This window comes from Erinaceus europaeus, chromosome 7 (genome assembly GCF_950295315.1).
Source record: "Erinaceus europaeus chromosome 7, mEriEur2.1, whole genome shotgun sequence".
NCBI classification, from domain to species: Eukaryota; Metazoa; Chordata; class Mammalia; order Eulipotyphla; family Erinaceidae; genus Erinaceus; species Erinaceus europaeus.
This window is the reverse complement of record NC_080168.1, coordinates 6,470,567-6,485,421: the sequence shown is the minus strand read 5'-3', so window position 1 is coordinate 6,485,421 and position 14,855 is coordinate 6,470,567. Positions and strand designations below refer to the sequence as shown.

The 14,855-nt window shown below is 44.4% G+C and overlaps 1 protein-coding gene across 4 annotated transcripts in view; it reads left to right on the top strand.

Moving 5' to 3' along the window:
- The window catches only part of SERPINE2 (serpin family E member 2), an 86,789-nt gene extending 73,937 nt beyond the window's left edge, over nt 1-12,852 (top strand). For all 4 annotated transcript variants that reach the window (XM_060193679.1, XM_007531707.3, XM_060193678.1 and 1 more), the window contains 4 exons: nt 2,362-2,462; nt 5,555-5,641; nt 10,482-10,565; nt 12,071-12,852. In XM_060193679.1, coding sequence (XP_060049662.1) covers nt 2,362-2,462; nt 5,555-5,641; nt 10,482-10,565; nt 12,071-12,108 — 310 coding nt within the window. In that variant the 3' untranslated portion in view covers nt 12,109-12,852. The remainder of the gene's footprint in view (nt 1-2,361; nt 2,463-5,554; nt 5,642-10,481; nt 10,566-12,070) is intronic.
- Nucleotides 12,853-14,855: the final 2,003 nt, after the last annotated feature.

The window sequence follows — 14,855 nt, the reverse complement described above, 5'->3', positions numbered from 1 at the left end:
TATTTTTTAAATGGAAGACGGGGCCAGGCAGCGGCGCACCAGGTTAAGTGCATATAGAACAAAGTACAAGGATTCCGGGTTCGAGCCCCCGGCTCCCCACCTGCAGGGGTGTCAATTCACAGGCGGTGAAGCAGGTCTGCAGGTGTCTGTCTTTCTCTCCCCGTCTCTGTCTTCCCCTCCTCTCCTCTCTCCATTTCTCTCTGTCCTATCCAACAACAGCAGTAACAACAACAATAACAACAATGGAAAAAAGATGGCCCCCAGGAGCAGTGGATTCATAGTGCTGGCACCAAACCCCAGCAATAACCCTGGAGGCAAATAATTAAATCAAATGGAGGAGAGAAGCCTAGGGGTGACCCACCTGATTAAAACACTTCTATGCTTGAAGCTCCGGGTTGAAGACCTGGGTTTGTCTCCATCATCAAGCGAGGGCAGGAGAGAAAGAAAGAGAGGGAGAGAGAGAAGAGGGGGCCAGGTGGTGGTCTCCTGGTTGAGTGCACATGTTACAATGCACAAGGTCCTGGGTCCAAGCTCTCCGTCCCCATCTGCAGGAGGAAAGCTTTATGAGTGGTGAAGCAATGCTGCAGGTGTCTCTCTCTATCTCTTTCTCTACCTTCCTCTTCCTCTTGATTTCTGACTGTTTTTATCCAATAAATAAAGATAATTTTTTTAAAAAGAAGAAAGAAAAGGAAAGGGAAAGAAGAGAGAGATGCCTGCCGGACTGCTTCAACACCGTGAAACTTCTTTCATTGTGCAGGAGGGACGAGGGGCTTGAATCCGGGACCTTGTGCATTCAACCAGATACACCACCTCCCAAGCAGCCCCTGAGCAAGATACTGAAAGGAACTAACTGACAATAAGTACTAGTTATCCTCCCCGGGTTATTTTGTATTGTGAAATGGTCCTTCATAGAGGCAGTGCTTGGTGTAGGTGAATAAGACAGAGATACTGCAGGTAAATGACAGTTATAATGGGGGAGTCCCCTTTCTGTCCCCTCTGTGATGGTAACCTGCTCACTTACCTTTCCTGGTTCTTCTGGAGACGAACCTTGGGGTAGGTTCAGTGATTTTTTTTTGACATTTACATTATCTGTGACCTCAAAGCCAGGTAACCCACAAAACCACCTGTATTGCTCCCAAAGAGAGTACCTTCTCACCAATACCTATTGTCTGTCCCCCACTCATCAGCAAAATGTTTTCGTACTCCCGGGAATGTGTCTTCTGTCTTTCCAGTGAAGAGCATAGCTCGCTAGTTGGCTGAGAGCAGATTGTGGATTTTCACTCCAGAGTAGCAGGATCTTGTCAGCACCCTGAGTCTTTCTGTTGGCAGGAGAGAAAGTGATTGTACATTTCTTCTTCCTAAGAAGTGGTTCAGCATCTGGCTCCACATGGGGGTGGAGAGGGCCTCCTACTTGCCATGTCTGGATATGGCCCACTTGGCCAGTGAAGTGTTTGAGAGATGAGTTATTGGGTACTTGCATGGGATAGAAATCTTGGCGTGACAGTGGGTTAAGCGCACGTGGCGCAAAGCAAAAGGACCGGTGTAAGGATCTGGGTTCGAGCCCCCGGCTCCCCACCTGCAGGGGGGTCGATTCACAGGCGGTGAAGCAAGTCTGCAGGTGTCTGTCTTTCTCTCCTCCTTTCTGTCTTCCCCTCCTCTCTCCATTTCTCTCTGTCCTGTCCAGCAACAACGACAGCAATAATAACAATGATAATAACAACAACGCTGAACAACAAGGGCAACAAAAGGGAAAAAATGGCCTCCAGGAGGGGTAGATTTGTAGTGCAGGCACCGAGCCCTAGCAATAACACAAAAAAAGAAAGAAAGAAAAAAAGAAAGAAAGAAAGAAATAAGGAAGGAAGGAAGGAAAGAAGGAAGGAAGAAAGGAAAGGAAGAAAGAAAAGAAGAAAGAAAGAAAGAAAGAAAGAAATAAGGAAGGAAGGAAGGAAGGAAAGAAGGAAGGAAGGAAAGAAAGAAAGAAAAGAAGAAAGAAAGAAAGAAAGAAAGAAAAGAAAGAAAGGAAGAAAGAAAAAGAAAGAAAGAAAGAAAGAAAGAAAGAAAGAAAGAAAGAAAGAAAGAGAAAGAAAAAGAAATTTTGGGGTGAAAAATTTAAGCTAGGGCAGGGGTAGATAGCATAGTGGTTATACAGAGACTCTCTGAAGTCCCAGGTTCAATGCCCTACGCCACCATAAACCAGAGCTGATCACTGTTCTGCTAATATATATATATGATAAGATACAGTTGGGTTTAAGGTTCAGAACATACTTAAGAGATCACTGACTGTTTGCTGCCAACACTGGCTGTTATTTGGTGTCACTTATGGTGTGATGATTTCCTCCCCGTTTTCTGCTCTTCTGCTAGGTTCACAGCTGTGGCACAAACAGATCTGAAGGAGCCGCTAAGAGTTCTTGGCATCACCGAGATGTTTGATTCGTCAAAGGCAAATTTTGCAAAAATAACAAGTACGTTCGATTTAAAACTTATTTCTTAACGTCCGACTGCAATGTTAGGTCTGGATTCACACCTTATCCTGAAGATGATGTTACAAACCAGACTGGGTCGGAACTAAAAATGTGTTCTCTCCTAAGACGTGGCCTCATCTGACACGTCAGCAGATGCTGCTGCTTCTCCTTAGTTATTTGTTCATTTATTTATATTGCCACCAGGGTTATTGCTGGGACTCAGTGACTATGTGTCGAATCCACCACTCCTGGTGCCCCTCTCTGTTTTTTTTTTTTTTTTTTTTCCTTATCTTCTTTGTTTTCTTTCATAGAACAGGCAGATATTGGGAGGGGAGGTAAGAGAGGGAGAGAGATACCTATAGCAATGCTCCACCACTTGTGAAGCTATTCTTCTGCTGATGGGCATCTGGGGCTTGAACCCAGATCCTTGATCATGGTGATGTTTGTACTCAACACGGTGCACCCCCTTCCCCTCTTAGTGCCATTTACATCAATGTCAATTAAATAATTCTACACAGTTTAGTATATATAAGTTATATTCAAGGCAGGGAAGTTAAGCATAATTGTTATGCAAAGACACTCTCATGCCTGAGGCTCTAAAGCTCCAGGTTCATTCCTCTGCACCACCATAAATCAGAGCTGAGCAGAGCTCTGGATAAAACACACATGCGCGTGCGCACGCACACGCGCGCGCACACACACACACACACACACACACACACACACACTTTGTTACTAGTCTTTTTTTTTCCCAACTGCAGCCTACTGCCTGCGTTTCAATAAGCCTGTCTTTCCAGCTTTCAAAAAAGGCATGCTTGCTTCTGCAGAACAGGAGGCATGTACTATATCCTGAATTATTTGAATTTCATACCCAATAATCTGAAACAATATAAAAAGCAAAAGAGGGTAATTAGAGTTTTCCCGCACCAAAGCATCTGGGACGCCACTGGTTGCTGGGTTTCTTCTCTTTTCTTTCTTTCTCTCTTTTTTTTTTTTTTTTTTTGCTCCTTAACCAGAACACTGCTCAGCTTTGGTTTATTGTGTAGTGCTGAGGACTGAACCTGGGTCTTTGGAGCCTCAGGGATGAGAATTTGTTTGCATAACCATTATGCTGTCTGCACTCCCCCCAGCTGGTTGTTTTCTGTCCCTTCATTTGCTAATCTACAGGCCTTCTCCTAGTTTCCCTGAGTGGCTTGGCCTTTGGCTTTTTATATTCAGAGTGCTACAAATTCATTTGAGAGAAAAGTCATGGTGAAAATACTATTGGTGTGGGGCAGGGGGGCAGAGGGTTAGCTCACCTGGGGGAGTCTGTTCCTTGTCCTGTACATGGTTTGGGTTTGAGTTTGAACCTTGGAACCACAGGGGGGTGCCATAGCACTAGGTGAAATGCAGATACTGTCTCTGTGTCTCTGTCTGTCTCTCTCTCTCTCAGAATGCAGAATTTGGCAGAGAACAGTTACATTCTGTGTGTGCGAGCCACATCATAAATGAGTGACCGCCGCTGATAATCCATATTGGATTTCTTCCCCAGTGCTGTACATTCTTAGTTCCTGACCCACCTGATGGGTCTGCTGGCAGGCCTACCCTGGGGACACGTGTGACTCTGGGGCCATTGATCTCTGTCATTCCTTGTTGACCAAATGCTCACCCAGGGGTCCAGCACCTCAGCACAGCCTGGAAGCTCATTTAAAATGCAACCTGGGTGTGACCGAACCTTCTCCAGTCAGTCGGAAATTTACCTCAGGTGTCTGTCCTCCTCCTCCTCCTCCTTCTTCTTCTTCTTCTTCTAGCGTTTGCCCTTCTTCCGTAGCCAGTCAACAGCGTCAGGTTGAGCCTGATGTAAAGTTTCGAGACCTCCTTTGAATCTGGAGAGGTGGCAGTCGTTGACTATGTGGGTCATAGTCTGTCTAGAGCCGCAGCTCGAGTCATGAGGCCTGTGCAAAGTAACTTCCACTGTTGCCTTTTAAGAGAAGCTTTGGGGCTGAGGGGTGGCACACACATTTTAGTGTATAAGGACCCAGGTTCAAGCCCCCAGCTCCCCCACCTGCAGGGGGAAAGCTACACAAGTGGTAAAGCAGGGCTGCAGGTCTCTCTTTCTTTCCTTCTCTCCATCTCCCCTGGCATTTTCTCTCTGTCTCTATCGAATAAATCACAGATAAGATATTAAGAGAGAGATGCTATGGGCCAGGTGGTGGAGCACCTGGATGAGTACACATGTTATCATGTCAAGTTGCCTGTCCCGACCTGTGGGGGGGAACTTCTGAACAGTGAAGCAGGGCTGCAGGCGTCTCTCTGTCCTCTCCCCCTCTCTATCTCCGTCTCCCCTCTCAATTCCTCTTTGTCTCAATCCAATAAATAAATACAATTTTATAAAGTAAGAAAAAGAGACAATCCTTCCTATAAAAAAAGTGTAGGCTATGGTTTAGTCAATGGTTCCTTTTTATAAATAAAAAATTAAATAAAAAGGGAGTCGGGCAGTAGCGCAGCGAGTTAAGCGCAGCTGGCGCAACGCGCAAGGACCGGCATAAGGATCCTGGTTTGAGCCCCCGGCTCCCCACCTGCAGGGGAGTCACTTCACAGGCGATGAAGCAGGTCTGCAGGTGTCTGTCTTTCTTTCTCCCTCTCTGTCTTCCCCTCCTCTCTCCATTTCTCTCTGTCCTATCTATCCAACAATGACATCAACAACAACGATAACTACAACAATAAAACAACAAGAGCAACAAAAGGGAATAAATAAATAAATATTTAAAAAAATTAAATTAAAAAAAAGTGGAGCCGGGTGGTAGTGCACCTGGTTAAGTGCACACATAACAGTGCACAAGGACCCAGGTTCAAGTCCCTGGTCCCCACCTGCAGGAGGAAAGCTTCATGAATGGTGAAGCAGGGCTGCAGGTGTTTCTCTGTCTCTATTCCTCTCTTATCTCTCACTCCCCTCTCAATTTCTCTCTGTCTCTATCCAATAATAAATAATAGAGTAAATTTAAAAAAATTTTTAAGTTAGAAGCTGTCATAACATTGAAGTGACTTCTTCACCCAAAGGCATGGCTTGCATATCAGACAAATGCTGTTTTCATTTTGCTTTCCGGAAACAGGGTCAGAAAACCTTCATGTCTCTCACATCTTGCAAAAGGCAAAAATTGAAGTCAGCGAAGATGGAACCAAAGCTTCAGCAGCAACAAGTAAGTCCTGGGCAGCAAGGCCAGTTCTGGGGACAGGGGTCCTGTGCATTTGGGTTCACCAGTTTTGGTAGAGGTGTGCTGAGTCCTGTTCTCAGCTAGGTACTGAGGCTTGGTGCTCCAGGTGCAGTGGTGAATGTGGATGGTGGGCTCATTCAGAAAGGTACCTCAGTGAGAGAAACTCTTGGAGGAAGGGCTCAGTAAGAGAGCCGTATAGTAGGTTTTCTGCTTTGTGGACCAGAAGGTCGCCATCAGCTTCTCTCAACTCTGCCACTACAGTTTGAAAACCATTACAGCTAATCCAAGCAAATGTGCATGGCCATGTTTCAATAAAAATTTATTGATAAAACACAGGACCTGGCCCCTTCTCTTGGTCTGAGGATTGTCAGTTGCTGAGCCTTGCTCTCAGATGAATAAAGCATATCTTGCCTTCACTTCTTTTTTCTTTTTTTTTCTCTCTCTCTCAGTTGTGGACAGAGGCAGAGAAATTAAGATAGTCGGGGGAGATAGAGGGAGAGAAAGAGAGATGCCTCAGCACTACTTCATGGTTCCTGAAGCTTCCACCTCTACAGGGGGGACCTGGGGTCTGAACCCGGGTCCCTGAGCACTGGAACATATGCGCTGAACCAGCTGCCCCACTTCCTGGTCCTTCTGGCTTCTGAATGATAGAAAATACCAATCTTCAGATGAAGCAAAAGTCTAACAGCAAGTACTAATAGGACAACAGTGAGCTGGATCTATCTGGGGCAAAGTGATGAATTTGCAGCAACTGCTGAATTCCAGGAGAACTGTTCTGCAGCCTTCCCTGATAATTAGAACATCCACATCTGCTTCCTCCTCAGTGGCTGTTAGAATGAAGGAGGCAATAGAACAGTTTTAGGCCGCTTTCTTTAGCCCCCTCATTATGCATATGAGATTAGAGGAGGAAGTCTGGCCCAACTCCTGAGCTCATGAAGTGTCTCTCTTAGCTGCACTTGTAACTGGGTCATCTGAAAGGTACTATTTGTATTCACTACAGGTATTTCGCTGAAATCAACATTTTTTTTTATGCCTTTGAAGTCACTTTTTCAAAACCCAGACCCCGAGGAACGGGTCTCGGTATCTTTAAGATGTATTTTGTGATAATACATGGCATCTAAGTTTTCCCAGAGTGACTGACTGATTTTTGCCAGTTAGTATAACTATCAAGAGTGGCCACTTAATTTGCAGAGTGCAGTGCAAAATGAAGGGTAACAGGGAGAGGGAGAGAGAAAGAGAGAGAAGAAGCCCTTAAGAATGTCAGGACATGGCAGTCGGGTGGTAGCGCAGCGGGTTAAGCATACGTGGCGCAAAGCACAGGGACCCGTGTAAAGATCCTGGTTCGAGCCCCCGGCTCCCCACCTGCAGGGGAGTCACTTCATATGCGGTGAAGCAGGTCTGCAGGTGTCTATCTTTCTCTCCGCCTGTCTGTCATCCCCTCCTCTCTCTATTTCTCTCTATCCTATCCAACAGTGAACAACAATAATAACCACAACAAGGCTACAGCAGCAAGGGCAACAAAAGGGGGAAAAATTGCCTCCAGGAGCAGTGGATTCATGGTGCAGCTACTGAGCCCCAGCAATAACCCTGGAGGCAAAAGAAAAAAAAGAATGTCAGGACATGGGTCCATGCTCCCAGAGGGTTAAAGAATAGGAAAGCTATCAGAGGAGGTAATGGGATATGGAGTCTGGTGGTGGGAATTGTGTGGAGTTGTACCCCTCTTATCCTATGGTCTTGTCAGTGTTTCTATTTTATAAATAAAAACTTAAAAAAAAATGTCAGGACAGGAGTTCGGGGCAAGGTAGCATGGTGGTTATGTGAAAGGATGTCTGAGGCTACAAAGTTTCAGGTTCAATTCCTATACCATCTTAAGGATGAGGCTACAAAGTTTCAGGTTCAATTCCTATACCACCTTAAGGATGAGGCTACAAAGTTTCAGGTTCAATTCCTATACCATCTTAAGCCAGAGCTAAGGAGTGCTTTGGTAAGAAAGGCAGAAGGAGAGAGAGAGAAGGAGGGAGAGAAGAAAGGTGAGAGAAATTTTAGGACAGGGTTGGCAGGAGATAGCACAATAGTTATGAAAAAAAAAAAAAAAACTCTTATGCCTGAGTCTCTAAAGTCCCAGGTTCGCTCTCCCACCCCATCATAAGTCAGAGCTGAGCAGTGCTCAGGTTTAAAAAATATATAAAAATAATAATCTCAGGGTAGCAGCAGCAGACCACTCAACTAAGTGCCATTCTTGAGAAGTTGGAAGTCCAAAGTCACAGTGTAGGTAGGATTGGCTTCTCAGGAGTCCTGACTCCCCTTGGCTTTGAGATAGATGCCTTCCCCTGGTCCTGACTCCCCTTGGCTTTGAGATAGATGCCTTCCCCTGGTCCTGACTCCCCTTGGCTTTGAGATAGATGCCCCCCTGTGCCCTCACACAGCCTTTTCTGGGCATGTGCTGTGAAACCTGCTGTTTCTCTCTGTGTTTGTAAGGATGCCAGTTCTACTGGACTAGAACCTCACCTCCATGCCCACATTTAAGATTCAGTGTCTTTTTTTTAAAAAAAAATTTTATTTATAAGAAGGAAACATTGACAAAACCATAGGATAAGAGGGGTACAGCTTCACACAGTTCCCACCACCAGATCTCCGTATCCCATCCCCTCCCCTGATAGCTTTCCTATTCTTTAACCCTCTGGGAGTATGGACCCAGGGTCATTGTGGAATGCAGAAGGTGGAAGGTCTGGCTTCTGTAATTGCTTCCCCGTTGAACATGGGTGTTGACAGGTGGATCCATACTCCCAGCCTGCCTCTCTCTTTCCTTAGTGGGGAAGGGCTCTGGGGAAGCAGAGCTCCAGGACACATTGGTGGGGTTGTCAGTCCAAGGAAGTCTGGTCAGCATCCTGCTAGCATCTGGGAACCTGGTGGCTGAAAAGAGAGTTAACATACAAAGCCAAACAAATTGTTGACCAATCATGGACCAATCAAGGCTGGAATAGTGCAGATGAAGAGTTGGGGGGTGGGGGGTCCTCCATTTTGTAGATAGCTAGTAGGTATATTTTAGTTATATTTTAGATTCAGTATCTTCTTAAAGGCCCTATCTTCATAGAGGTTAGGCCGACACAGACATTCTAAGGGGATATGATTCAATCCATAATACCTCATATCTTTCAGAATCCTGGGTTGACGGAACCTCACCTCTCCAGAGCCCTACCCAGCTAGGGAAAGACAGAAACAGGCTGGGGATATGGATTGACCTGTCAATGCCCATGACCAGTAGAGAGACAATTACAGAAGCCAGAACTCCCAACTTCTGCACCCCCCAAATGAATTTTGGTCCATATTCCTAGTAGGGGAGAAATGATAGGGAGGAGAGGAGAGAAAAGAAGAGGGGAAGGAAGGACATTTGGAAATAGTTATAGGTGTAGGTGTGATTTAGAAAGGAAGGTGTAGAAATAATAGTTAACCCTTATCTGCAACCTTGGGAGAACTGGTTGTACCTTGTTGTACCCCTGTTATCTTATAATTTTGTAAATCAATATTAAATCAGTAATAAATAGAAAGGAAGGAAAGAAAGAAGGAAGGAAGGAAGGAAGGAAAGAAGGAAGGAAGGAAGGAAGGAAGGAAGGAAGGAAGGAAGGAAAGAAAGAAAGAAGGAAGGGAGGGAGGGAGGGAGGGACCCTGGGTTGAGTGGTTCACCACAAATGCCCCCTTTGTAAGCGCCCTCTAGAAGGCTGAGGAAGCAAACTGGAGTGTTCCCCTCAGCACACAGCAGTTGTCTTCCACTTACCCTCCTATAAGGCCTCGTCTCAAGCTTAATCAAACCAGAGCCACCTTTGACAATGTAGAGGCACAGGGAAACCATCCTGCACTCTTTAGACAGATCATCAGACATGCAGGAGGCAGATTACAAGAGAAAAAGGAAAGAGAATGCATTAATGTATATACATAGCATAAAGCCGGCGAAACTGGCTAACTCACCGCGAGGCCATTTAACCCTCATAAAACCTGGGGGCCAGCGGTAGCGCAGCGGGTTAAGTGCACATGGAACAAAGCGCAAGGACCAGCGTAAGGATCCCAGTTCGAGCCCCAGGCTCCCCACCTGCAGGGGGGGTCGCTTCACAGGCAGTGAAGCAGGTCTGCAGGTGTCTGTCTTTCTCTCCCCCTCTCTGTCTCCCCTCCTCTCTCCATTTCTCTCTGTCTCCAACAACAATGACAGCAATGACAACAACAATAACAAGGGCAACAAAAGGGAAAAAATAGCCTCCAGGAGCAGTGGATTCATAGTGCAGACACTGAGCCCCAGCAATAACCCTGGAGGCAAATAAATAAACAAACAAATAAATAAAACCTATAAGAGGGGAGCATACCGTGGGGCACCTGGTTTGGTTGAGCATATATGTTCCAATGCACAAGGATGCTGGTTTAAGCCCCCAGTCCCCACCTGCAGGGCAGAAGCTTCAAGTAGTGAAACAGTGCTACAGATATCTCTCTCCTTTTCTGTATCCCACTTCCTCCTCGACTTCTCTCTGTCTCTTTCCTATAAATAAATAAAATGTTTATATATTTTAAAAAAAAAAAAAAAAGCTCTACAAGGGGTAAGAATATTCATGAAGGAAGAAAGGAAGACTGTGGAATAAATGAGACAGGAGGAAAGGGCCTTGCCCATAGTGGGTTCTGGGTAAGTGAGCATTGTGCTGTTACTGCTATAATGTGACTGGCCACTGGGGCAGGAGCCAAGTAGGTCCTCCAACACCAGCCTGGAGCAACAAGGAGCCCGCCGCCATGTTGGCCTCACTGGGTGTGTCATGTCCTTTTTTTTTTCTCTCTCTCTCTCTAGCTGCAATCCTAATTGCAAGATCATCACCTCCCTGGTTTATAGTAGACAGACCTTTTCTGTTTTTCATCCGACACAATCCTACAGGTAAGTGATTCTCCTCTCCCAGCACTCACTAGATGTCTGAATTCAGAAAGGTAGCTGGCCATCTAATTTGTATCTTGTTTCCCCCTGTGTTGACAATTGCAAACACTCTGAATAATGGACACTCTCCCTGAAGAAATAAGAAAATCAAGTTTGTGGGGTCGGGTGGTGGCACACCTGGTTGAGCACACAGGGACCCAGGTTCGAGCTCCCAGTCCCCACCTGCAGGGGGAGAGCTTCGCGAGTGGTGAAGCAGGGCTGTCGGTGTCTCTCTGTCTCTCTCCCTCTCTATCACCCACTTCCCTCTCGATTTCTGGCTGTCTCTATCCAATAAATAAAGAGTAAAAAAGAGAAGAAGAAAGAAAAAACAACAAGGGCAACAAAAGGGAAAATAAATAAATTAAATTAAAAAAAAGAAAGAAAAGAAAATTAAGTTTGTGTGTATAGATGGTGAGAATCTGAAACATGGATAGGAGGATATGGGTTTACTTTGCTTACTTTTAACCAATTGAAAGCACTTTTCAGGCACTTTGGCCATTTATTGATTTTTTTTTATCCATATGTTTATAATTTTAATAATTAAACTTTCTAAGAAGCTACATGTCTTCAATTACACAACAGGCATATGCCTCCTCTTTTGCTATGACCTGAAATATATTAGGTCAGTAGACCTTGATTTCACCTTCAAAATGAGAATAACAGTAGCTTTTACCACTTAGCACAATGATGAAAAAGAAATAAGATGGTTTTTGTGGAGAAGTTGGCTTCATTGGCTTCATGTTTCAGAGCAAAAGCTAAGGCATTTTATCTTTTACTTTTTTTTTTCAGTCCATAACATAGACTAGTTCCTTGTCCTCTTTCATTGCATTTTTAGTATTGTGATAAGTGCTTTACAGTTGAGCCAAACCAATATAGCCACCCCTAGCCACAGGTGCCTATTAACTTGAACTGGTAATTCATTGAAATCTAATACTAAACGTCCAGTTTTCAGCAAAGGAGAGGGCAATTCAGTGATAGAGAGCGTACCCTCTCCCTCTCTCATGAGACCCTGGGATTTTGACGCCTGGACCTACAGAAGAAAAAAGAAGGAGAAGAAGAACACATTATAGGTGGTAGAGCAGTACTTTTCTCTCTCACAAAAATATCTCTGAGGTGGGAGTACATACTGGTTATGCAAAGAGACTCTCATGCCTGAGGCTCCCAAGTCCAAAGTTCAGTTCCCTGCACCAGCATAAGCCAGAGCTGAGCGGTACACGGGTTGATATATATGTATATATGTTAGAAGTATATAAATAAGTAAAACTTGGAGCCCATTGATCAAGTGTGAAGTGTTTGCCCTACTGAATAAGGGAAAAAATGTAGACCATTTTCTGTCATTGCAGGAAGCTGGAAGGTGACAGGTTAAATAGGTTCAGGGAGATCTTCTCTCAAATACCCCCTCCATCTCTGTTAACAGCCTTACGCATTGTGGTACCGAATCACATATTCTTTCCTTTTTGATCTTGTAGGTGCTGTCTTATTTATGGGGCAGATTAACAAACCCTGAAGAATATATGAAAGGATCCAGGCAATGATTACTCTGCCATGAAGAAAAGACTCTTCCCAACATCTTTCATAGTTCTATTAAATATTTTTGTACATTACTTTCTTTTGCAAATCTAGCTCTTAGGAACAGAGACTCCATGATGCCAGCATTTCTGTTCTGGGATGTGTTAGAGAGAGAGAGAGAGAGAGAGAGCAGCATAGCTGAAACTCTGAACTGAGAAATGAAATAAATAGAGAGCTTGTGAAATATCTAAAAGATTCTTTAAACTACTGAGCAGTTACCTTGGCTAACACCTCTCCTGAGAATTACTGTCCAGTTCAAACTGTCTATTCTATTTCGTTTTGTTTGTATGTATGGCTTTTCAAAAGCAATTTAATCAGTGTAATGAGAAGAAAAAAAAAAAGACATTTTATGGTAGCTCTTACTTTTTTTATGGAAAAAGAATGTTATTGCCCTTTAATTTTTTTTTTCTTGGTCCATTCCAAAGTCTTGGTAATAAGTCAGCATTGTTTGGGGGACAAGAAAAGCGAGATCTCTAGCCCCTTCGTGTGTTTCTGTTGTGGTTGTTGTTTGATATCATGCATGTAATCACTAAAATCAATTTGAAAACAACTAATGTCTTGCTAGACAAGGTTTGCAGTATACCTGTCACTACTGGTCTGTACTCTCTGGGTTTGCATTTTTGTATTTTGTACAAAGTAAAAATAAAGTGTTATGAGTAGTAAAATAATAACGCTGATGATGTCTCTCTGCTAAATGAAAATAAAACCAGACGGTGATGATGCACCTAGTTGAATGTGCATACTACCATACGCAAAAATCGGGGTTCAAGTCTCTGGTCCCCACCTGTAGAGAGAAACTCATGAGTGGTAAAGCAGTATTGCAGGCATCTCTCTTTTGTTCCCTCTCTATCCTTTCTCCCTTATCAGTTTAAAAAAAGCGGGAAGGGGAGAGGAGGGAGCAGGCAGTGGTGCACCCAGTGAAGCGCACACATTACAGGGCACAAGGACCCAGGTTCCACCTGCAGGGGAGTCGCTTCACAGGCGGTGAAGCAGGTCTGCAGGTGTCTGTCTTTCTCTCCCCCTCTCTGTCTTTCCCTCTTCTCTCCATGTCTCTCTGTCTTATCCAACAATGGTGACATCAGTAACAACAATAACTACAACAATAAAACAACAAGGGCAACAAAAGGGGATAAATAAAAAAAGAAGAAAATAAGATTTAAACTAATAATAAATTCTTTTTTTAAAAAATTAAAGGAAAGGAACTGGAACAATGGTTACATCCTGCAGACACTGAGCCCCAGCAATAAGCCTGATGGGGGAGGGGTGTTAGTGGAGGGAGAGAGGGAAGGAGAGAATGGAGGGAAGGTAGGAAGAAAGGTGGAGAGGGAAAAGGAAAGAAAGCATAACCCAAGAAGGGGAACTTTTGGGAAACTTTCTTCTCTCTTTTTTTAATATTTTTTAAATTTACTTTTATCATCTTTACTTATTGAGTAGAAACCACCAGAAATCTAGAGGGAAGGGGGAGATAGAGAGACAGAGAGACACCTGCAGCCCTGCCTCACCACTTGTGAAGCTTTCCCCCTGCAGGTGGGGACCGGGGACTTGAACCTAGGTCCTTGCGCATTCTAATGTGTGCACTCAAGCAGGTGTGCCACCACCTCGCTGGAAACTTTCTTCTCTGATAACAAAACTTAGCATTTGGTGGAGATGCGGGTGAGGGGCTGCTGATAGCACAATGGTTATGCAAAGAGATTCACCCTGCTGCTCCAGAGTCCTCCTCAGAGCCCCTACCCCAGACCTCTAGCCTTCTCCCTTTCCTTTGAACCCTGCATCTGGTCTGCCATCAGATGCCACTCTCAACTGCTGGGTTACTTCAAAGGAGAATCTACCAGCATAATCCTCCCCTCCCCCCCCCCCCCAATCTCATCTGTGTCCACTCTAGTGAGGGCAGGGTTTCAGCAGTGGTAGGGGTTATGGAGCAAGCACGGAAAGATATATCTGAGTAGCCACCTGCTCAGAAATCTGAGGGACATGGAGTCGGGCGGTAACACAGCGGGTTAAGCACACATGGCGCAAAGCACAAGGACTGGCTTAAAGATCCCGGTTCAAGCCCCGGCTCCCCACCTGCAGGGGAGTCACTTCACAGGCGGTGAAGCAGGTCTGCAGGTGTCTGTCTTTCTCTCCCCCTCTCTGTCTTCCCCACCTCTCTCCATTTCTCTCTGTCCTATCCAACAACAACGACTGCAGTAATAACTACAACAATAAAACAACAAGGACAACAAAAGGGAATAAATAAACATAAAAAAATTTAAAAAAAGAAATCTGAGGGACTTGTGTGTGACTGCTTCACTTTTGTTGATAGACTGAGCAACTTTTTAAACAAATCTTTGAGGTTGTTTTTGTTTGTTTGTTTGCTTTGTTGGTTATTTTTTAGAACACAACAATTCTCCTTTTCCTTTTTTTTTAATTAGAGATTCAGAGAGACTAGAGCACTGCTCAGCTCTGATTTATGGTGGTGCTGGGGACTGAACCTGGGATCTCAGAGCCTCAGGCATGAGAAAAAAAAAGTCTTGCATCATCATTATGCTGTTTTCCACACCCAGAATTCATCACAAGTCTAATGTTATCAGGATTGATTTGTTTGGATTTTTTTTTCATGAGTCCTACAAGTTCCTGAAATAGTGGAAGAGTCTTAATTAAATCAAAATGACTTAAGACATCTATTAACGAAACCTTAAAAGTACT